Raw genomic sequence first — 23590 nt, 5'->3', positions numbered from 1 at the left:
CCGGGGCGGGGGAGCGGAGGAAGAAAGGAGGGTGTCTCGCAGAACTGTGACCTGGGTGGGGGCCTGCTGGTAATAGGAAACAAGAGGGGAAGGAAAACGAAGGAGCGCTTCTCCTTCCTGCATTATTTTAAGCAGGCTTTGGTGGAAGCTGCTTTTCAGCATTTCTATTATTTGTTTTTCTTCCTCCCGCAGTGGGGCGGGGAGCTGCACTGGCTCTCCCACGCGTCTATGCCGCGCTGTTGCCGCAGATTATTATTGTAGTCTTTTGCAAAACCCTTTCCTTCTTCCCAGCCAGTCCCCGCGCAGACTCTCGGCTACGGCAACCCAGTCGTGCCCCTCTAGCGGGAAGGCGAGAGCGAGGGTCCCCTACTTTCGCCCGAGCTCCCGGACCCCGCGGTTCAATTGTTTGAAACTTCCCCGCCCCCCGGCCCCGCCTCTCTTCCGCGCTCCCCCCACTCCTCACTTCCAGAGTCCAGGCAGGCTCCCGCCCTTCTTTCCCCGCCCTCTACTCCGCCTTCCTCCCCAGTCCACCACCCCCCCGCCCTGCTCCGGGGCGGTCCTAGCCGCTCACCGCAAGAAGAAAAGCCACCCGTTCGTCCCCCTCCCCTACCTCCCATCCTTTGCCCAGGAGCTGCCTTGGCAGTCACGCCCCTTCCTTCCGAGGAGCTTTCTGGCTGCCTAAACTGGTAGACCCCCTGAATTACTCCTCCATCTCCGCTCTCTTTCGCCTCCTCTTCTCTTAGTTCTCTCCGCCTCCCCCTCAACTACCACCACCTCCAGTCAGTCTCGCCTCCGACTATCCGCTGCTCCACCCTCTGGCCCGGTATCCTGCCTGTCCGCTGCCACCAAGGAGAGCCCGGACGGAGCAGCGAGGAGGGGAGCAGCCGGGAGTTGGGGCTTCCCCCCTGCCCATCCCTGGCCGCTGGCCCGGGACCGAAGCCACTTGAGCGAGCAGAGAGTCGTCACCTTGTCTTCGTTGCCTTCAGGGGTAGGAGACGCGTGGTTACTTTTCGCGGGGAACTGGGGCAGGAATCCATGGTGGCATGAACTTGGTCGTGCCCTCGGCGTGAGTGAATCGATCTAGGCGCGTGTGGGAATGCCCGTGTGTTCTACTTTCTTTGCAGCTCGCCATGAGTTTTTTTGGATGTGCAGCAAGTTAAATCGGTTAGAGTGTGCGCTGCTTTCCCGTCCTACTTCGGTGAGGAGATGCTAGTGGGTACCACTACTAGATGGTACTTTTACTTCTTTACCTCCTGGGGTTCTTGTGGGTCTCTAGGTAATTAATCACATTGAGGAGCTAAAGACCCGAGGGAAGCTGAAATCTGCATTTAGCCCAGCATGCATGTCAGTGCTTATCTCAGATAACTAGATAGATTTCTCCTAAGTGCTTAGGCTTGGGGTGGGGACCCACACTCCCTGAGGCGGGAGCAGGAGGGGTAGGACCGTGAATTCTTGAAGTTTTAAAGTCTGTGTGATCTAAAACAAGGCTACTCTTTGAGATGTGTGGTGGTAGTGGTAGTGCTTGTGGTGGTGGTGATAGTGGTGGTGAGGAGGGAGTTGCCCCTATCTGCTTTAGAAGATCCAAAGATGTTAGTAAATAGTTTTGGGGGATCTTGAGGGTGTCTTGAGGGTCCAAGCCTGGGCCACTGCACATTGGTGCTTCAACAGTAAGATGGGCTTCATGGGTTTGTGAAAATGAAGAGAAAGAAAAGTGGGAGGGAAAATAACAGTCTTTAATAGACTGTGAGCAGTTCCTGGTAAATTGCCACTAATAATAATATAATGATTTGCATAAAGGGACTAAGTAGAATTAAATGAGCAAGAAAAGAGAAAGTTGGTGAGAAACAGCATTTTCAATCTTTAGTGTATGTTTTAGAACGAATTTTTCAACAACCTGGGATGTTTAGTTCATGAAGTTCTCCCTCCCCACCATGAAGAGTGGACGTTGGGAGGCAGTTTAAAACTTTTATGAATATAACCCTCTTCTCCCATTCAGAGAAGAAGATAATTAGTCACCATAATCTTCAATGATGAAGGGCTAAGGGTATTTAAGTCTCCTTGAGCTAGGCTTTGTGAAAAGTTCTTTCTCAGGCCAGCCTTTGTGAAGCCTTCTCAGTTAGACTTTTCAGCACCCTCATTTAGTAGCTAAGAATAGTTTGAAATGCCATTTTGGATGTGGTATACATTTTCATCCATCTCCCACCTATCTTCAATTGGACAAGTGCGTCAAGCTTGTAAGTGATGGTGTTCAAAGACTTATTACTGACATGTCCTTAACCCATTGCTTATTTGGGAACACATTATTTACATACATTTTAAAATAACTTTGGTTGATTTTAATGAGGGAGAAAGGAAAGTAGGAAGGTAGAGAAGGAACGTTACAGGGCGACAATTTTAAAGGCTATCCTGTTTCAGATCAGCTGGGAGGGAAAAGCTGGCCTGACCAAACTACATTTTATAACTGGCCTGGGACATTTTAACAGCCAGGTGGTTGTAGAGTAGTTGCCTCTATTTACAGATGATAACTAAGGTTCCAACTATTCTGTATGGGTTTATCCGGTGTCATTGACAGACACTTTCTGGCACTACATCATACTTCATTTTAAATTACTTCTTTCCTGGGAAAAGTTCGTGGCTTTGTAAAATTGAAAGTGGGTTTTCTACCTTCATGGTCTAGATGTGAAGTAAACCTCTGACCACAATGGTATGTGGAGTCACTTTTACATGAAATTTGTGGATCTGTTTACCTATTTAAAAGATTTTAGAAAGGGAATTTTAATAATTCATAGTCAATGCAGTTTTGGATTTGGAAATTAAAATCTCATTTCTGGTTTATGAAATTGGATTTATTAGACTAATTCCCAACTAGGACATTTGTAGAGTTGCTTTTTCTTTCTTAGGTTTTGTAAAGACCGCATCAGACTCTAGAATGCTTTAAGAATAGCCTAATCAGAAGGCAGGGGGATGGATACTATGACCTTGAGGTCCCATTGAGTGCCAGAATTCTAAGTGGGTACATCTGCTTCTGTGCCTCTCCCAAGAGCCCTCTCCCAGGGCCTGCGCCTTCTTTAAAAGGGTGTCTTTGTAATTAAGCGGCCCTTCTTCCCCATCCCCCTTTCTTCCTTTGATCCAGCTTTTTAAGGCCTTTTTTTCCATTTGGAGACAAGAGGGGTTTCTCACACTTTCCTGTTCCCCTCTTTACGCTTCTTTTCCTTTACCCCAGAAAAGTCCCCTGAAGTTCTCAGGATGGTTAGAAGTTGTTTTGTTTTGTTTGGGGCGTGGGGGTGGAGTGGGGGAATTGTTACCAATGAGGAGGAATAGAGGATATATTCCCTCTTGGGAAATGCTTGCGACCAGGTAGCCTCCTCCATGGAGACTGAGCATTTGGAATGCATGAGAACAGTCTATTCTTGGGGACTGTCTGGTAGAAATTGTCCTTTGCACCCATTAAGCCCAGCTTAAACACTGAAAGGGGTGGGGAGAGGTGTGTGTGGTCGTAGTGGAGCCTTTTAGGATGGTAAATGGGTAAATGTTTCCAAATCTCCTATTACATCATCTCTTTCTCCCATGGATTCAGTAGGTTTAGTGATCTGCTTGACAAGTTAATTAGCTGGGGACTAAACCAATTTGTTTAGAATTGTGATCCATTGATTTCCTGTCCCCAGGAATTTTTGTTGGTGTTTTACTATGATGTGTTGTCTTTAGTCTTACTTACTTTTCCCTCCTTGCTGCCTTTTGTGGACTTTGGTCCAAAATCTAGGGTTCCACCCCCAAGTCAAAGGTTAGAATTTTGTCCCAGGAACTAAGGGGGCATTAAACAGGCTGGCCATACTGCATTACTCTCCTCCATGGTGGGCTTCTGACCCCTTTTAACCCAGAGAAAGGAGGGAAGTCGCCCCTTCCACACACAACACACACAATCTGAACAAAAAAAAAAGAAAAAGAAAAAGAAAGAAAGAAAATAGGAGGTCATTTGCTTTATAAAAGAATCCACAACAGGTTTCTTTGTAAGTACTAGCTTTCCTAGTTAGTGCCTTTAAACTATGACTTGATATATAAAAATTCACTCTAACTGGGCCTTCTCGGAAGCATATTTATTGCATAAAGGAATACATAAGAATTTGTGATGATTATCGCTTAAATTAAGTGAGGCCATTATTTGGCCTTTGAAATCTTTTTGTTATATGGAATGGAGTTAGTTAATTGTCTAAATCATTCTGGCTTGTAATAATGCTGGCCACGTTAGCTCCGGCCTACAACTGCTTGCAGAAGAAAGCTAGTATTACTTTTTGAAAATAAATCAGACTTTATAGATTTTGAACAATTCTAAGGATGAGACTATCCACCCCATACAGGTAAAATGTTTTATTTCCAGTTACTGTATTTGACTAACTCAGGGATCCAGAAAGTTATTTCTAGTAAATAATGGCGACTGATGCCCCTTTTAACCTAAGAATCTGCAATAAGATTTCCTAGTGAGTCTATTGGTGAGAAGGACCTGGGCTCTAGGCCCAGCTGTAACTCGGTTTACTACCTCTGTTAAGTTTTTTTTTTTTTCCACTGTAAATTATGGGTTTGGACAGGGTAATTTTGAGAGCCAGTTCTTATACATTTATGGTTTTCTTTCTAGGCCTCAATATCTAGTATGAATGTGAATGATTGCTACTAGAATGAAGTGCAACAGTTGTTAGAAATTCAGTCATTTAGTCATCATGTTAAAAAAAAAAAAAGATCCTGTAAGGATATATGAATAAAGATGCATTATGTTTTATATTTTAACAAGCCAAAATTAAGAAGCTAAGACTCTGTCCAAAACTTCAAGAATTCCATCATCCTAACAGATCACCTGCTTTCATTTTTTCTAGTTCCTTTCAAGTCCTGGTTCCTGTACTAACATGAATTTTAGATAATTGGAGCCACAGATATATACAATGTTGCTTTTCAATAAGAGCCCACCTAAGACTTAGCTTTGTAAACCCATGTGGAGGAACGAAGTCAGAATCTGACCGAGGACACATGAAGATTCCCATATATTTTGTTTCTCAGATGCCAGGAGAGGCTAATGGATATAATAAGTAATCCCTAAACAATCTCTGTGATTCAGGAGTTGTTCATGTATTTAGCAAGGCTGTTAATTTAATTCCTTTGACCTCCTGTTATCCCTCCCCCATTCTTGTTAATAACAACAACAACAAAACTAGGGTCCACTGTTTACTTTGTCTAAATCATTGGCAATGATTTTTAAATCACTGTATGGTGAAATCCCATCAAGTGAGTATAAATTTGAGTGGAATATGAAATCTCTGGAATGAGAAAGGAGAAGCAGGAAAGCACAAATATACTTGTTTTGTAGCATGGAAAATAATATGTTTAAATTAGACTAAAAGATAGCAAACTAAGGATTTTAGACAGTTAAATAAAAGACATGAAGGGCAGCAGCAGAATGGCCCACACGTAATGGGTTCTTCATCTGAGGTCTTCACCATGTAGTGAAAGTTGTTTCATAGTACTTTAATTTTCCTTTGATAACAAAGGTGTGGTATACATGTGATCTCTAAGATTTGATGGATTCGCCGGGCATGGTGGCTCACACCTGTAATCCCAGCAATTTGGGAGGCAGAGGCAAGCGGATCACCTAAGGTCAGGAGTTCAAGACCAGCCTGACCAACATGGTGAAACCCCTGTCTCTACTAAAAATACATAATTACCTGGTGGCACATGCCTGTAATCCCAGCTACTCGGGAAACTGAGGAATAAATTGCTTGAACCTGGGAGGAGGAGGTTGCAGTAAGCCAAGATCACGCCATTGCACTCCAGCCTGGGCAACAAGAGCAAAACTCCGTTTCAAAAAAAAAAAAAGAGATTTGATGGATTCATTCCTGGAAACCAGTGGCTCATCATAAATTAGATTAAATTTCTCTAACTGGAATAGAAAGTGTGGTATGGGTTTTTAGTATTTAGAAAGTAGCAAATGAGGAACAGGAACTTTTTTTTTTGTAATATATGATCCTGGAGAAAATGCAAATGGGTGTATTTGCCAATGTTTCCTAGGGCAATTCTTGAAAATCTACTCTTTTAAGTCTGTGGGCTTGCCTTGACATTTGTAAAGGCACTTTCACTCTTGCCCTAACTCCATGAAATATCATTAGCCTGTGTGACTTGAAGCCAGGATCTGGTTTTCTCTGCCCAGCCCCTCTCTGGCTTACCATGTGACCAAGGGTAAATGAATTAGCTGCTCTAAGCTTCAGTTACCCTTCTGGGAAGCAAGGATATTAATACCTCACAGAGGTGTTTCGGCATGCTTCATATTGGGCACATGCTTTGAGGTCATTGGATGAAAGGTGTTTGCATGATGGCAGAGCAGGCTTATTATAGGGTCTTGAGCAGGTGTTCCTTTTTAATGAGCTTTGCTCTCTTATACAGTGCCCTTTGGTGCCCCATTGCCTTACTGACTGTAATTACCATTAACCCAACATTTGTATTATTGGCCCTCTCGGCTTTTTGGAAAAAAAAATTAAACAGTTTTGTACTGTGTGGTAAGTTAAGATACAAATAAGAGGACCCTAGCATCTTACAGGGTGGTGAAAAATAGCTTCAAAAAGAAACGTTAGTTGAAAAGAGCTATAGAGATCAGTGAGTTATTCAAAGCTCCTCCAAAAGATGAAAAAGAATAAAGCAAACGTCTGTGTGTGTGTGCATGCGCGTTTTAAGGGAGAAAGTTTTCAGTAATATTTGCTTGTGACACATACTGATGATAGCCAGTAACTGAAACCCAGCCATTGTAGTGTTTTATACACAGCTGGATTTTATTAATGATGGAATATTTATGCTTGCTGTACAATTCGTGGCTCATTTCCATGTGTATGTCAGAACTTAAATACCCCCAAAAGAAACATTAAGATAACATGAAATATAAATGTGGCCAAGCTAGAAAGGGTGGATTTGGTGGAGAGTCTCCCTTATTCTTATTGGTGTCACATCAGATCACAATAACTGTGCCGCCCCCCTACCAACCTTAGGCATTGATACTGATCTTTTTTTCCCCTTATATATACCCCATAGCAAACTTCACATTTCAATCTTTTTGATATGGACAGATGATCTGCTCTCCTCTTTATAATGCAGATAAAACTGATGTATGTGTTTTTTAAGAGCATATTTTCCTTGCACATGCTTCTCATTATCCGAGAGGCCTGGACTCAATCAGTAAAGGAGCAGAGAAACCACATAATTGAAAGGAGAATGACGGTGGTGCATACTTGGAATATTTGTGGGAAGGGGATTGCTGACATCAGAAAATGTAGTGGCCTGAGTGTTAACAGCATTGAAGAGAAATCAACTTTCTGTGTTTCTGTGTATTGAAAATTATTTTTAAGGGAATAAAAATATGGGCCAGGTTTGACATCCTTTTATGAAGTTGCCCTGGAAACTTTGATGAAGATTGTTAAAGAATAGCTCAATTAAAACCTTCCCCATTAGGAAGCTAATTAGTACATCCCTTACTCATTTTGGTTGTTTTCAAGGGGCATGTATTTGCATTGAATTAGTGACATTTGTTCCATGTGATAGCAAACTAAGATTAAAAATCACAGATGGGGAAAATTATTTAGATTGCCTGTTTTGAAGAAACCTAATTTCCTCTTTATTACATTTAGATTTTCAGTTCAGATTTTTGTTTTACTATGTTTATATACAATGATCACATTTTAGTGTGGTAGCCAGTTTTGCTTTCTGGATCATGGGCTGTAAACCAAAGCTTATTTGAATTTCCCGTATGAATTAGGGAAATAGAACAAATGACAATAAACCATTTTATTAAGGTAAGATTTCATTTTTTTCTTCTACAATTAGTTTCTCTTTGGTCTGTGTGTGTGCGCCTGAGAGAGAGAGAGTAGGGGAGGCAGATTGTTTTTTTAAAAAGCAAACAGTTTTTGAAGCTAAGAAAATTTTGATGACCCCCCTTTACTCCCAGGAACATTCTATCTGCCTCAGGCTGCCAGTTGGGCTTTGGTTAGGGGAATATGATGAATTTTCTGACCTGATGCTTTCTGTGACCAGGCTAAGCGGTTCTCCCTTGGAAGCCTGAAGGAAAGAGGTTATGGTGAGAACAGGAGTGCAAGATTTCTAGCAGGTTCTTTTTACTGTACTCCACCTTTTTTTAGGGGGGTAAGTACTTGCTTCTGGGATTTTAGGGCCATTTGCAGTAGAGTCAATGCTCTATAGCTAAATATAAAATATGGGCCGGTTGTGGCCCTCCTTTTCCCCCATCACTTTAGGTGACGGTCATTCTGTACCTAGGTTCCCATATGCTGTGCCCACGGTGTAGGTGTATGCCCGCAGTAGTTTGTGCAAGTGAGAAAGTTAGCTGGGTTATATGATTTGTGGTTTAATCTCACCTTAGTCCTTCTTGGGAAGGCAGGGTTTAGATTCAGTTCTGCAATGGCACCTCAGGCAAGGCAGGTTCCCTGTGCTTGCAAGGCAAACAGCAGGAGGAGGAGGGGCTGCCTTCTGCCTTCAGAGAGTGACTCAGGCCCTTCGGTATGAAGATATGAAATGCTGGCTCCTGTCCATACACCTGCTGGATGCCACACCTGCAGTCAGCACCTGAGCCCCACTCAGACACAAAAACCAGACTGAAGGCAGATGGGGCTCCCTTGAAAAGGGGCACAGCGAAACAGGGAGCTCTCAATTATGTTTGTAGAGCCCCACTGGGAACTGGGTTTAGTCATCCCAGTGTTGGCGTGGGGAAACAGATTACTGTCTTTTAAATGCAGCTCACTCACTTGCTCAAGATACTGTTGGAGTGTTTCAGGAGTTTGCTTTCCTAATGAATTTCTCTTGTGAACTGTCCTCTTAAAAACTGGAGAGGCAATTCTGTGGAGGGTTGTGTCTTAGAACCAAGCATAGGGCAGGAAGTCGCAAGACCTAGGTTCCAATGCTGGCCCTGCCAATGGGCAACAGTGAAATTCTGGTCCAATTAGTTATGATTAGCTATCTGTTCTGGACTTGAGCTTCCCTCTCCAGTTCTAAAATGGAATTAATCACATCTGCCTTTATTTCCCCACAGAGCTGCTGAGAAGGACAAATAAGATAGCAGAAGTGAAAGAGCTTTTTTGTCTTCTTAGAAGGAAGGCTGAGAAACTAAAGGTAATAATAACATTATTATTATTGTTATTCCGTGTCTTTCTTTGTTTTCTTCTCCTGCTGTGGCCTCTAGCAAAGTTTTGGGGAAGTTATCATTCACTCAGTATGCAACTATTAAGCACATTTTATGTACCAGTTAATGTTTTAGGTATTGGGATGGATACAATGAAAAATCATGCACCCAGCCCATGCCCTCTAAGATCTTACAGTCTAGCAACTTCCATTTCCATTTCTGGCTCAACCCGTAACAGTGATTGCTACCGGGGCACTCAGAAGCTTAAAAGGTGAGAGTTAACTTCTTTTTTTCTCTCCACACTACAGCTGGGGATTTCTGTCCCTGGAGCTGTGTATTGCAAGGTCTAGCTTGGAGATATATGGGAGGAAAGGCCATCGGGATAAATAAAGGAATTTCTTTCCCTCCCACATTTGCAAAGTACCTAACCCTTGAATGATCTTTTTTTTTTTTTTTTTTCCCAGAAGTCCATGTTTAGTTTCATCCTGGGTTCTGTTCTGTTCCTAGTCAATATGGTCCAGCCCTGTCTTATGACCTTAGCTGTCATCCATATGCTAATGACTCCCAAAGATATATCTCAACCTATCTTTGATGTTAAATTGGTCATCACACTCCATGTCTTCTACTCAGCTCATAGGTTTTTGGTGTTTTCCTCCTCTTGGGAGCTTTTTCAGGTAGCCCAGGGTTTTTTGCAGAGCCCTGTGTGTTGCCGGAGCTATCGGCTCATACCTCTGTTTTTCCATTGAATTGGGCCTCCTCTGCCTGACTGGGAGCTACTCAAGGACTGGGCTCTCTTTTCATTTATTTATTTATTTATTTATTTATTTATTTATTGCCACCCTAGGGCTTACCTAGCACAATGTCTGGCTACAGTAAGTGCTCAACAAAAGTTTATGGAAAATTTGCTGTGATAACTGTCATCATAGAGAATTCATTTTCCATATTGAGCAGAGTTGAGGTCAGGAATAGATGGAGAGGGATTAGGGAAAAATCTTCAAAGAGAAGATGGACAGCAGAACTGCCTTATTTTGAGAGTTCTGGCTAAGAAGTCATGGAAAGAATGCCTGTTGTGTCCACTCCTGTTAAACCAGGGGCATCTCTGACCTATTGCCTTCCCTGCTTTAGGACCGGATGACTTTTAGGATCAGGTCTGCAAATCAACCTCTGTCTATAATACATTGACCATTTAAGACAGGTGTCACTTAGTCATCTAGTATTAAACAGGGCTGACCTTAAATGTGCCACCTTAACTGAGGCTGAAAATAGAGCTACATACACAAGTTCATTGATCATGCCTGCTTAGTTCTATACAGCAAAATGTCCCTTAAGATGTATTGAAGATTGGGATCTAAAAACTGACAAATTCAATTCTCAGAATGTAAGCAGGTTGGGTCACAAGAACTGAATGTCTTCAAGCTGACTGTCAGATCTTTCCAAGGGCAAAAATGAAAGATGATATAAGCTATTACAGGCAGGCCATGAACCTGTTCTCACCCACCTGATGCTTTTACTAATTAGCTTCTTGGCTGGGTGGCAATTTGGGGCAAGTGCATGCAAGCTGGATTCACAGGGGAGCCCGCATTCCACTCTGCCATTTTGCAAGCCACTGGGATACTACACTGCTTCTCTTGGCTTCTTTCCCTCCCAGGAGCCCTGCTCTGCCCTGGTGGAAAAATGAGAGCAGGAGAATTTTTCATTAAATGAGGGAGGGATTTCATGGGACTCTGGTGTTTTGCTAATTTTATTTTTTAGTGGGTTGTCTAAAAACATTTATGCTTCTTGACCCATCAGTTTCACTTCTGGGATTCTATCATGAAGAAACAATCTACAATATTGAAAAAGGTTAAATCACAAAGATGTTTTTGTAACATTATTTAGATTAGCATAAAATTGGAAGCAATTTACATGTCTTAGTAATTGAAGAATGGGTAAGTGAATGCTGATACACTTGTTTAATGCACTATTATGCAGCCATTACGATGTTATGAAGTTATGCCACAACATGGAAAAAGTATTTATGGTAAGGTGAAATGCAGGATCCAAAATTACATCTTGTTAATAATTCATTGCTTTGTAAAAACACAAATACACATAGGAAAACTAAAGGAAATATAATGTTAACAGTGCTTAAGTTGAGGTGCTGGGATTATAAGTGATTTTTTTCTTTATTAAAAATAAATGCATGCTGTGCTTATATTACTTGTAAAATAAAATATAAGTAGATACGAAAATGGGTGGTCTGGCATTGGCAGTTAAAGATTGGTTAAGCAGGCAGCTTCTAGGTATATTCTTAAACTTTTCTCATTTTAGGCTCCATCTAATTACAGGGACCCTTTATATTTTTCCCGAGATAATAAAGAAGGGGATGTGATGGCGTGGTCTACTCCTCTTTTGGAATGGATGTGTGTGCTGGGGGATAGAGGGAGGTGGCAACAGGATTCTCCTTGCTACCCAGTATGTCACTGCTCACATCCACTTCAGGGTTGATCACCTTTGTTGCCTATAAACATGTTTAAGGTAATTGCTTCAGAGCAAAGCAAAGTCAAACTGGGACCAAAAATGACCAAGACCTTGAGTTACCGTCCCAGAAACGGATCTCTCACACTGATCCTCAGTAAGATTTGGAAATGCCAAGGCCTTTCTGTGGTTCTTAAAATAATTTTTCAACCTAATCTAATAGGGTGTTGCAAAAATAATTGTGGTGTTTCCAATAGAGTGTATTAAGCCGTCCTTGCATTGCTATAAAGAAGTACCGGATACAGGGTAATTTATAAAGAAAAGAGTTTTAATGGGCTTTATGGGAAGCATGGTGTGAACATCTACTTGGCTTCGGGGCGGAGGCCTCAGGAAGCTTGCAATCATGGCAGAAGGCGATGGGGGAGCAGGCACATCACATGGCAAAAGCAAGAGCAAGAGACAATGGGGGAAGGTGCCACACATTTTTAAACAACCAGATCTCATGAGAACTCACTCACTATCAGAACAGCACCAAGGAGATCTGCCCCCATGATCCAATCACCTCCCACCAAACCTCAGAATTCAACATGATATTTGGGCAGGGACACACATCCAAACTATATCATAGAGGTAGAGATAGGAACAAAAAAGAGTTGGGGCTGACTCTTCTCTTAAGCCTTTTCTTGACCTTACTAGTGCTAGAGTTAAGTAAGAGCAAATGCCAAGCTGGTATGATGTTGAACAGACCTGGAACAGGGGGCCTGGAAACATCCATCTGTGGAGGTTCATGTTGCTGTTCAATCCACCTCACATCTTAGCCTAAAAAGCGAATTTGCAAAGCCTTTCTATAGTAGTACTTCTAGCTAAACACTTCCCCCTTACTGCCTTGAATTTTCCTTCCTTCCATTAACATTTTACTTCCAATGGAACTGGAAAATCAGTGGTAGCATTAAAGCAGGTTTATAGTCTTTTAAAATCAGGGTCAATTCTATGTAATAAATAGTTATTAAGCATCTCCTTTGTACAAGCAAATAATGCTAGATAATATGTTGTAGTGGAAGGGCTCTTGCCCTAGGCATTATAAAAACTTTCATTTTGGTCCTGGCCCTCTCTTACCCTTTGAGGCCCTGGCATCTTCATCTATACAAGAAGAGGGTGGGACCACTGGGTGGTCTCCCTTTTCAGTTCTGGCTTTCAATGATCTAAGGACCCCTGTGTAGTAGACTGAGTTGCAAATAAAGTTTTTTTTGTTTTTTTTTTTTTTAAAAAAACAACCTTTCTTTATAAAATTGCTGTACACTTCTAAAAAAAAAAAAGGCTACTTTGAAATAACAATTATAGTAATAGCTTACTTTTATTGAGGCCTTACTATGTGCCAGGCTCCATGCTTAGCACTTTACATGGATTAATTGCCTTAATCTTTTTAACAACCCTATCTAGAATGAACACCATTATCCGTATTTTGCAGATGATGAAATTGAGACTTGGGAGATCAGGAGACATGTACAAGGTCTGTTAGTCAGCCATACATCCAGGATTTAAACTTGGGCAGTGTGACTCTAGCCCAGACTCTGTGCCACGGTGCTTATGATGCCTATCCATTGAGATAACCTGCAAAAGGACCATTGTTTTTCACATCCTAAATGAAGTGAATTGGTATCTTGGGTTGCAAGACTGTTGGGAAAGTTATTCTCTAGGGTACTTTGGCTACAATATGGACCAACCTGAGAGAACATAAGAATTTACTGGGGCCTCTCACTTTTTGTGAGAGGTTATGTGTGTGTGTGTTTGCACAAATACATACACATAGGTACAGGGAAAACTTTGAACTGGCCCTCTTCCATTTATCTGGGAGTCAAATTGGATGAAACAAGTTGACCAAGATTTAGCAGAGAAACAGCTTTCTTAGACTTAGATTCTTTATCCTGGTTGGTAGAATGAGAGGTAGGGGCAGGATGTGGGAGGGTGTAGAAGAGGGGATAGAAAGAAGATCTTATAGGCATATTGCAAAATTTATTTGAAGGGTGGGAATTTGGTCTGTCCTGACCACCTTGTAATGTTAATTTTCTGGGACTTGTCTTGGGAAACATCTGGGCCTTCATTAATGTGTTTTGGCTCAACCTCACAGGTGTATTGGGAGAGGCCAATGACTGCAAATGGGGTAAGACTTTAGCTCGGCCTTGCTTCCCTGTTGTTGTTATAGAAGAGTTGATTATATAGATTGAAATTGCATTTTTAAAGACAGAACCGCAGTTATTCTTTTTTTCCTATCAAATATTCTCAGAGACAGTCTGTGTGCCCAGGACAAACAAGGTTATTTTTTTGATTGAAGATGATGTCAGACCCCTGGCAGTGGCATGATTAAAGCTATAGGGAGATTAAAGGTTATAGAGTTCATACTGTTTTAGTTCTTGTGCATGAAACAAGGAGTCTTTTCCTTTCCTTTCTCAAATAAATGGAGTAGTGTTTTCCTCATTATGTGACTCTCTTGACATGTAGATGAACATAAGTTCTTTAAGAAAAAAATAGTAAACTGGAGAGGACTCTGCAAAGCTTTTTTCTTAGGCTGATTTCTTTTTCTCTTTTAAACAGAGGCAAAGATGGCAGGAGGGGGTGAGAGGGTAGAGGAACGATCTGTGTCCAGTTAACATAAAGTGATTTGGGTTTTGAAAAGGATATGGAGGGGCCGAGCGTGGTGGCTCACGCCTGTAATCCCAACACCTTGGGAGACCGAGGCAGGCAGATCCCTGAGGTCAAGAGTTCAAGACCAGCCTGGCCAACATGGCAAAACCCTGTCTCTACTAAAAATATGAAAATCAGCCAGGCATGGTGACACGTGCCTGTAATCCTGGCTACATAGGAGGCTGAGGCAGGAGAATCACTTGAACCCGGGAGGCAGAGGTTGCAGTGAGCCGAGATCCCACCACTGCACTCCAGCCTGGGTGACAGAGCAAGACTCCATCTCAAAAATAGATAAATAAATAAGTAAGAAAAGGATACAGAGGACAGAATTAAGAGAAGAGAGTAAGACCTTGCATGAGAAAAGTTTTCTCAATGAAGAGCTGAGTATCAGGAGAAAGTCAGTAATATCAGCATGAAGAATCTAAATAGTACTGGAAAAGAATCATATGGTAGTTTCTCTCCAGGGACTCGAGTTTAAAAGCCTTGGGCTGTTTTCTGGTGTTTCAGTTGGAAAAAAAAAGGATGAATGTTTTGTTCAGAATTGGACAATAGAAGCACAGTGGTTATATACCATAGCTCTGTTAACAGTCCAGCTTTGATTCCAATTAGAAGTTGTTCCTCTGCTTCAAAATTAGGGGAGACACCCTAAAATAATTACCTTGCAGATTTGAGATGATTTTGCTTTTGATCATGATTATATGTTGTGCCAAAACAAGATGGAAAGACACATTTCCGTGTTTGTTCACTCTATATCTGTTCACTTTATTTTTGGCAACATTGCAAGGAAATAATGCTAAATTAATCACTTTGTGGTTTTGTGGAGTTTTTAAAAACTTGAATGTTTTGAACATGTTCTCAAAATACAGAGATGTTTGTGTACTTCTTTTGCATTGCTTTCCTCCTCTCATGGAGTCACTGGTGTGGATTAAGCCTTTCCTTTAAGTGATATGAATGAATCATACATAGGCCAGGACAGAAAATAGGAATGTGGTTCATGTGTATGTCACTTAAACTCCTGAGTCTTAGAATCATTTTGATTAGGCTGACAAGGCTTTGCAGAGAGTCCAAGCAGAAATTAGACATAAGAATTATCTCAAATCCAGGTCTATTATGCATTTGCATCTAGTCTATATAATGTAAGTCTATGAGTTTTTTTTGCTGAGACATTGGGGCAGTGGAAGTGCCAAGAAAGCAGGTGGAGGCATCTTCTGATTGGAGAAGGGTTGCGCTCTGTGTTGGGAAGGGCAGTCTACTTTCCTACTCTAAGAATGGATGGACCATTGATCAGATGATCAGAGTGTAAGCTCCATGAGGGCAGGAATTATATTTTATGTGTCTTTATAGCCCTTATTGTGTCTAGTATGAGGCTGACAAATGTGTGGAATAGTTGATACGCAATAAATACTTAATGACTTGGTTGAAAAGAAGGTTCTTCCCCTCCCCTCCACCTATCTGAGCTTGAGGCACTCAAATTCGGAGCCTCACTGAGTGTTCTTTTTTTTTGACCAAAAACCTACCTTATGATGACTGCCCTCCCTTCTGGGATGTGGGACAGTGAGCCTCACTAACCTCCCCTGCTACTAATAGCAGTTTAAAGTTTGCACCCTAAAGGTGACAGTGGTTTTGGCTTTTGTCATCATCCACCATTCCAACTTGGAATGGAAGTGGTAGCTTTCTAGGGCTGTGAGGTCAGAACAGAGCAAGTCTCAGACCTGAACATTCCCATCACTGGAGACTGGCCTGGCCTTCCGGACACAGCTACTGGACACTGAGGTTTCTTTTCTGCCCTAGTGGAGATGGACTCTGCTACTCATTTAAAAGCCAAGCACCATAGGAGGACAAGTCATTCTCTTGGAAGAACTGGTTTGATTAACTGCTGGCCATTGGTGGCAAAATAGAAACGACGTTTTTATTTCTCCCTCCCTCCCCCTCCTGAACATTTCAGAGTGACCAGTGGTTGGATTCTTGGCGGCGCTTACCCTGAACCTGAGTGTTAGGGGAGAGGGAATCTGCCGTTGCGGTTTCTGGAGCTGCTCATAAGCAAGAATTCCCTATCCTGATCAAGGCTTTAAGCCTAAAAGAAAGCAGAAATAGGTATGGAATATTTGTGTGTGTGTGTGTGTTTGCACGTACTCGTGCATGTGTGTATGCATATGTGCCTGTGTGCATGCTGGGTGGGGTGGGTGTGACGTGGGAGGGGGTGGTATACTTTTCAGGGTCCAGGGCAGCTCAGTGTCTGCATTTCCCTGCCTTGCAGGGAGGGTTTATAAATCACTTTTGCTTTAACACCATACATGTTCCTGTTTCCAGTTTGTGAGCAAGGAAAAGTAATTTGGTAGTCATCTCTCTAGTTTTGGGCACCAAAAAGGATTTATATATTATGCTTGTCAGCCTATCAGAATATCCCAATTTGACAGTTCAAGTACAGGAGTCCTGGAGGCACATTGGGAGGAATGGAAAAGGGACTGGGTTGCTTAACCCACTGCTGTGCACTTCCCAAGAGAATATGATGAGAGGGACTTTGGAGGGTCCCTTTGTGTTGTCAGACTGCCCAGCACAACAGTTGGAAGCCAGGTAGCAGTAACCAACAAGACGTGAAGAAAGAGAGAAGATGAACTTTCTTCATATACTGTATGTACATTCTGGGTCACTCTCTCTCTGCATGACCAAAAGAAAGGGGTTCGTGTTTCCAGAGAGATTGCAGGCCACTTAATATCATAGAAATAAGAGTCTGGGAGCCAGGGATCCAGAGTTGCCATCTAGAAACCTGATGCTGGTTAAATTGACCTTTATTGTGACTTTTCGTGTGACATTATGTTCATTCTCCACCAATTACTGAAGATCCTTAAAGTGAAAGTTTCATTATTGAGCATTATTACTTAATTCCAATACTTAACGTGACAGATTCTGCCCAAAGAATTTTTGAATCTCTAATGAATTAGTGCGTACTATACAGTGCTGAGAGAGAGAAATCATCTACCAGTCATTTTTTAGTTGAGAAAATAGACGTCAAGAAAAGAGGAATCAGTTGTATACCCTGTAAACCAATAGTATGATTAGAATTTGAATATTAAATTGTGTTACTAAAATCAGTTTCAGTCAACCCATAGTACCTGTTCAGAAGAATTGGTGGTGAGGGAGGGAATATGCTAATCATATACCCTTTCCAGAAGGATGATCTTTATATTTTTCAATTTCTAAATTTTGTCAGAGGCACACTTCAAATAAAAGAGGCTTCCCCTTTAAGCTTCTACCCAATAACAACAACAACAAATCTAAATGACTGTTTCTGGAGAGCTGAAAGGCAACTTTGTCAGTAATAAGTATTCCAAGTCCTTCTCATTAAGCCAAGGAACATCCAAAATGGAGACTATGAAAATGGTTTTTTAAAAAGATGTTTCAGAGCCTTATGAGATCAGAGAAAAAGATTTGCATCAAGGCAGGGATCTTACTGTCTGGTGCAAGCCAAGCTCTCTTCACCTTTTATTTATTTGAGTCTTTATTTTGCATTTTGTAGCTGCCTTCATATGCTGAGCTGCTTTACAAATCCTGTTATAGGGTAACTTTCCCCACTGGCCTGCCCCCACCTCCATAGCCATAAGATTTGGGTTTTTGCTTTAAATAGAATACAGAGAGATGAAGCCTGTGAATATGGACCTTGAAAAGTTACCCACTTTGATTACCCTAGTTGACTGTTCCAGGTTTCTCAAGCATTCTTAGGAGTTAAGTCCAGATTGAATATTTAACTCAATCTGAAAATTCAATTTGAGAAAATTGAATATTTAACTCAATATTGAAAGAGGAAACCTAGAGCTCTTATGCCTCCATGTTCCTCATCATATCAGTGCTAGGGCCTGGAATCCCCAACAATCTATTAATTTTAGATTCAATTCTCTACTTTGTTTCTGCAATCGAATCCTCACCCTCCAATATCAATTTTCTTTCCCTTTAGAGGACTGATTTATCCATCAACTGGGTGTTAAGCTTCCTGTTTCCCCTTCCCAGGTCAAGGGCAGCCCAGGTGCCCAATTTCTCTCTCTCTTCACAAGGCACCACCAGCAATAGAGATGAGAAATTCTGAAGAACAGCCAAGTGGAGGGACCACGGTATTGCAGCGTTTGCTACAAGAGCAGCTTCGCTATGGCAATCCTAGTGAGAATCGCAGCCTACTTGCCATACACCAGCAAGCCACAGGGAATGGCCCTCCTTTCCCCAGTGGCAGTGGGAACCCAGGCCCTCAGAGTGATGTGTTGAGTCCCCAAGACCACCACCAACAGCTTGTGGCTCATGCTGCTCGACAAGAACCCCAGGGGCAGGAAATCCAGTCAGAAAACCTCATCATGGAGAAGCAGCTGTCTCCTCGAATGCAGAATAATGAAGAACTCCCGACCTATGAAGAAGCCAAGGTCCAGTCCCAGTACTTTCGGGGCCAACAGCATGCCAGTGTTGGAGCTGCCTTCTATGTCACTGGAGTCACCAACCAGAAGATGAGGACCGAGGGACGCCCATCAGTTCAGCGGCTCAATCCTGGAAAGATGCACCAAGATGAGGGACTCAGAGACCTTAAGCAAGGGCATGTCCGTTCCTTGAGTGAACGACTAATGCAGATGTCACTAGCCACCAGTGGAGTTAAGGCCCATCCACCTGTTACCAGTGCTCCCCTCTCTCCACCACAACCCAATGACCTCTACAAGAATCCCACAAGTTCCAGTGAATTCTACAAGGCCCAAGGGCCACTTCCTAACCAGCATAGCCTGAAGGGCATGGAACACCGAGGCCCCCCACCAGAATATCCCTTCAAGGGCATGCCACCCCAATCTGTAGTGTGCAAGCCCCAAGAGCCAGGGCACTTCTATAGTGAGCATCGCCTGAACCAGCCAGGGAGAACAGAGGGGCAACTGATGAGGTATCAGCATCCCCCTGAGTATGGAGCAGCCAGGTAAGAGAGTTCTCTTTCTGTCATTTCCTGACCTCATCCCCAACCAGCTTCTGCTGTGTGTTGGGAATCTTAGAGAAGGAATGGGCAGGTGTTTGGTATAATAAACTCTGCAATGCATGACAGGCCTCTGGCTTCGTGAATTGCCTGCCAACCTGAATTTGTAGCTTTTTTAGCCATAATTAGCACTGTATTAACAATCCCTTAGCTTTGTAGGTTGAGCATGGCCTCAACTGCCTAGTGGATGAACAGGAGCAAAAGTCTTGTTTTCAGCAGCTATTTGCTGTCCTCTCTCCTAGGATGTTGAAGGAGTCTGTGTTTCTCGTAAGCCCTCCTTGAAAAGTAGGAGCAAATTGCCTTGCACTTTAATTAGTCTGGAACATCCTATCACTTACACATATTCCCCTCCATGAAGCTTTCATCATTTATTTTTGCAAACAAATCTGTATATTTCTTGTCAGTTACCATTTTTCCTTAGAATTACCATTATTCTTTTGGACTCTAAACAAACACCCAGATGTTATGGTGGGGGAGTTATGTATGTATGTAGGTTCAGAATGTTACTTGCTTTATGCTTGCAGTTTATGAAATCTGGACTGTTGTATCTTTTTTTGGTAGAGAATTTATTAGTTGCCTGTCACATTTTTAAACCTCTGAGTTAAATTCCCATCACATCATATAGAAATTTTGGTCAGATGCTAAAATACAGAAGGAAAAATATTACCATTTCTGTCTTATATATTTAGTTGTTCCTATATATACTTCTTAATTATTCAGAGGTCCATTGTCCCACTGCTATATTCACTAGACCTTATGATTCTATGATTCTGTTCATTGTTCCTGTTGTTAGTATTTGGGCCATGTCTCTGATCAATAGTATTTCCACATATAGGGCAGAAGAAAAGGTTTAAACCGTGGGCACCGATGGTGGCATTTAAGTGTGGTATCCTGCCTTATGGCCATGAGTAATGATGGGTGACCATCAGGTTTGAAGTGCTTGGTCCTAGGCTGGCCTTCATTTATATGCGGCTCACAGACTAGGTCTGTGATGTCCTTTGATGTCTACCTCTTTGTCTCCTGTACCCTACTTGCTCATTTTGGAAAAAACCTTCTGGCTTGAAGTTCATCGAGTGACTCAGGAGAGAAGGCAGTCATGGGGTGGACTAGGGTGAAAGTAAGAGAAGGCACCTAGCATTTCCTGGTATTTCTTTTTTTTCCCCTCCAGGTCCTGTTTTTGTAGCCAGAGGCAATTCACTTTGGACTCCACTTCTAACTTTGCCAGTTTAGGATTTTTTTTTTTTTTTTTCCCTCTTAACCCAGGTTGATTTCCTAACCCTTTTCAACCTCCTCTATGCAGCTTTCAAAGGGCAGGAGCCTATGTTCTGATAAGTGTCTTGGAACAGGAAATGGGGTAACCAACAAGGTCACTCAGGTTTAAAAGAGGTCAAGAACCAGATTCCCATCTGACCAATGAAACAGAAGACCCAGGGAGGGGTTGGTCTGTTCAAGACTGCCTCACTTAGTGGAAACCCATTCAAGCCAGCAAAATATCAATGAAGCTGGGGGTTTTTGTTTTGCTTTTCCCATCAGTATGGAAGAGTCTGTTGATGGGCTGACGTCTGTTGCCTTGTGGGAGGGGAGTGTGTTGGCTGGGGTGTGGAGCAGAAGCCGCAGCCCCACTCAGCACACAGCCCGCCTTCCCAGGAAAGCTATTTTCAGAACTCATTCACCAGTATTGTTTGTGATCTGAAATGACTCCCACAGTGTTTGAAGCTAGATGGAAAAGCCCTTTGATCTGCCTAAATAAGTAATAAGGAGCCCAAAGAGGTTTTTTTTTTTTTTTTTTTTTTTTCCCTTTCTTCCCATCCTGATTAAACCACCGGCGAAATTCAGCTGCATGTATTTTACAGGAAGATACATATTTTTTATCCTCCCACCTAAGTTATCTGTGGATTTCTCTTTCTTTCTGTCCTCAAAAGCAACAGAGCCCATGATGATCTACCCTTGTTGAGCAGCATTTTAATACACAGTTTTGCTGTAACAGGTTTTTCTCTATGGGAGAGGAGCAGAGTGCTTGATAATGCTTGATGAATAAGCAAACCTAAAATGGCCCTAGTGGGAGGATGCTCCATATGAAATTTAGGTCTGCATCAGGCAAATACTGGCTGTAAAATTGTTGCAGGGCCCTACATGAGGGAGTGGCACCTATTGACAAATTACTGGCAAAAGGAGGTAGTTGAACTGCTTTCCAGAAGTGTACTGCTTTAAGGTGGTGACACATTTTCCCTCCTTTATTTCCTTTAACCAACTAGCTATACAGTTTGTGAGTACCTTTCCAAGTAACTGCTGCTAGCAGCAACCAATTAGAAGACTACATTCTGAGCCCTTAATCCACAAATTACAAGTCAGGATGCAAAGCAAACTCTTTGAACAAATTGCTGTTAAGAAAACATTTGCTTGCTTTTTGAGGTGCAGTGAACTGCTGGAGATTTGCTGTTAAAATAAACAAAATTATAAACAATCCTTTTATTACTTCATCTTTCTTATGCCCTCCTCCCCTTAAAAAATAAATACTTTGAATGCCCAGAACCCCAGATGAGAAACAAGGCCAAGCTATATGAGTAATTTTAAAATTTCAGAGTCTTTGTCTAAGTGCTGAACCTTTTCTGCATCCTGGGTTTATACATTTATCAACTGCTTTTAAAAATTAAATCATTTCTGTTTATAAAGCAGCCACCTCCTTTCAATTGTTGAAATCATGCCCAGATCTGAGGTTTCTTGAAATCCTTGTTTAGTGGAATCTAAGGGTGACCTAACTCTGTAGTTCAGAGCAGAGCTGGTTGTGCAAGAGAAACCATCAGGAATTTGCAGCCTGCTCCAGGATTCACAGATTCACCGATTCACCACTGCAGAGCCTGGGAAAGGCAGTTTCTGTGGTGAGGATCAATCGAGTTCCAGGCTATTGGGTGGCACCTGCTCTGGCAAGAGTGTGTGTGCAGCATTGCACATGTGTGTGCCAGGAGTGTGGAGTGTGTGTGTGCACGCACATGTGTGCATGTGTGTGTGGCTGGGGAGGGTGAGGGCTCCCAGTCATCGAGGTGGCAGGGTGGAAGGTGCTGTGTCAGCTGGGTAGAGTGGCTTTTACTTTCCCTTTGAGTCCTTACTACTGTCTCTGGGAGGAGTGTACCCCCCACTCCACCCCGATCCCCCAGCTTTGGGGAGGATCCTGATTTTAGTCACTGGCCTTTGTCCTGCCTATATGCTATGTCCCCTTTTCTGCAGAGCCCCAGTGGCCCAGGTAGCCTTAGGAAGGAACAGGATGAAGGGAGGGAAGTGGCGGGAGGCAGGTCAGGGCTTGCATGGAATCATGTGATTCTGTTGTCTGCAGGCGGCTTGTTGTTCCTGGTTAACGTGTCAGTGGGGAGCGATTCAGGCTGCTGTGTGCTGGAAGGACCTGGAGAGTGTGCTGCTCACATGGCTGCCACCTTTATTATTACTGTCATTACTCTTACTGTTATTATTTAATTTGGGGTGTATTTTGGCTTCCTCTGACATCTGCCCCCCGGCAACTCTCCCTTACCCCTGTCATTCCTTAATCTCTTTTTCTCAGGGGGAGCTTCACCCCAGTGTTCATTCCGTCCTGCTTTCCCCTGGTGGGTGGATGCTGGAGCCCAGATTGAGTTCTTCGCTGAAGGGCTTTCTCTCCCTTTGCTACTGCCCAAGCCATTGCTGGTTTGCAAACCAGCCAGTGACGGGCTGCCTTGGTTTTCCCAACCTCACGGTGCACTGAGATCTGCTTCCTTTTCCAGCCTGGGGAATTGAGGGGCAGTTGCCTTGTCTCTGCTTATCTTCATCCTCAGCTTATCTGACCCCGAGACCTCCTTCTGGAGATCTCATGGTCTCCTCCTTCCCAAGGTCCCTGGAAGGCCATGTGCTGTCATCCAGGGAATGGAGGGGCCTTTCAGTCTCCAGGCAGGAGGGAGGCCAGTGGCTGAGTTTGTTTGAGAGAGAGGCCTGGGTTGCTTGATGAGGCCCAGGGGAGCTCTGGAGAGAAAGCCCATTTCAGAACTGGGCGTTCAGTCTTTAAAAGAGAATACCTCCCAGGCCTTGGACTTGCAAATCCTGGGAACAAAAATGAAGGTTAATACAGTGATTTTTTTTCCCTTAAAATTTGAGAGCTGCATTGGAGAACATGAAACTTAAGCCCCTCTTTTCTGCCCACAAAGCAGAAAAGAGACACACAAGCCCCAACAAATCTCAGGACATTATATTTTAACTCTGTAGACATGTAGAAATTGTAATAGCTGTCATTCAAAGAGAAAAAAGAGCACATAGTCTTTTACCTGTGAGGAAACTGA

The 23590-nt window shown here is 42.7% G+C and overlaps 1 protein-coding gene across 2 annotated transcripts in view; it reads left to right on the top strand.

The window, feature by feature from the left end:
- Window positions 1-517: 517 nt before the first annotated feature.
- The window catches only part of AMOT (angiomotin), a 66102-nt gene continuing 43029 nt past the window's right edge, over window positions 518-23590 (top strand). The window contains exons 1-4 of one of the 2 annotated variants that reach the window (XM_009235186.4): window positions 518-988; window positions 9068-9147; window positions 16242-16390; window positions 18302-19235. In XM_009235186.4, coding sequence (XP_009233461.1) covers window positions 18364-19235 — 872 coding nt within the window. In that variant the 5' untranslated portion in view covers window positions 518-988; window positions 9068-9147; window positions 16242-16390; window positions 18302-18363. Of the gene's footprint in view, window positions 989-7799; window positions 8167-9067; window positions 9148-16241; window positions 16391-18301; window positions 19236-23590 lie in introns of those variants that run through there. The other variant, XM_024241041.3, reaches the window with a different exon arrangement.

Source organism: Pongo abelii, chromosome X (genome assembly GCF_028885655.2).
Source record: "Pongo abelii isolate AG06213 chromosome X, NHGRI_mPonAbe1-v2.0_pri, whole genome shotgun sequence".
Classification (NCBI taxonomy): Eukaryota; Metazoa; Chordata; class Mammalia; order Primates; family Hominidae; genus Pongo; species Pongo abelii.
The sequence above is the reverse complement of the archived record's forward strand: the minus strand, read 5'-3'. Positions and strand labels throughout refer to the sequence as shown.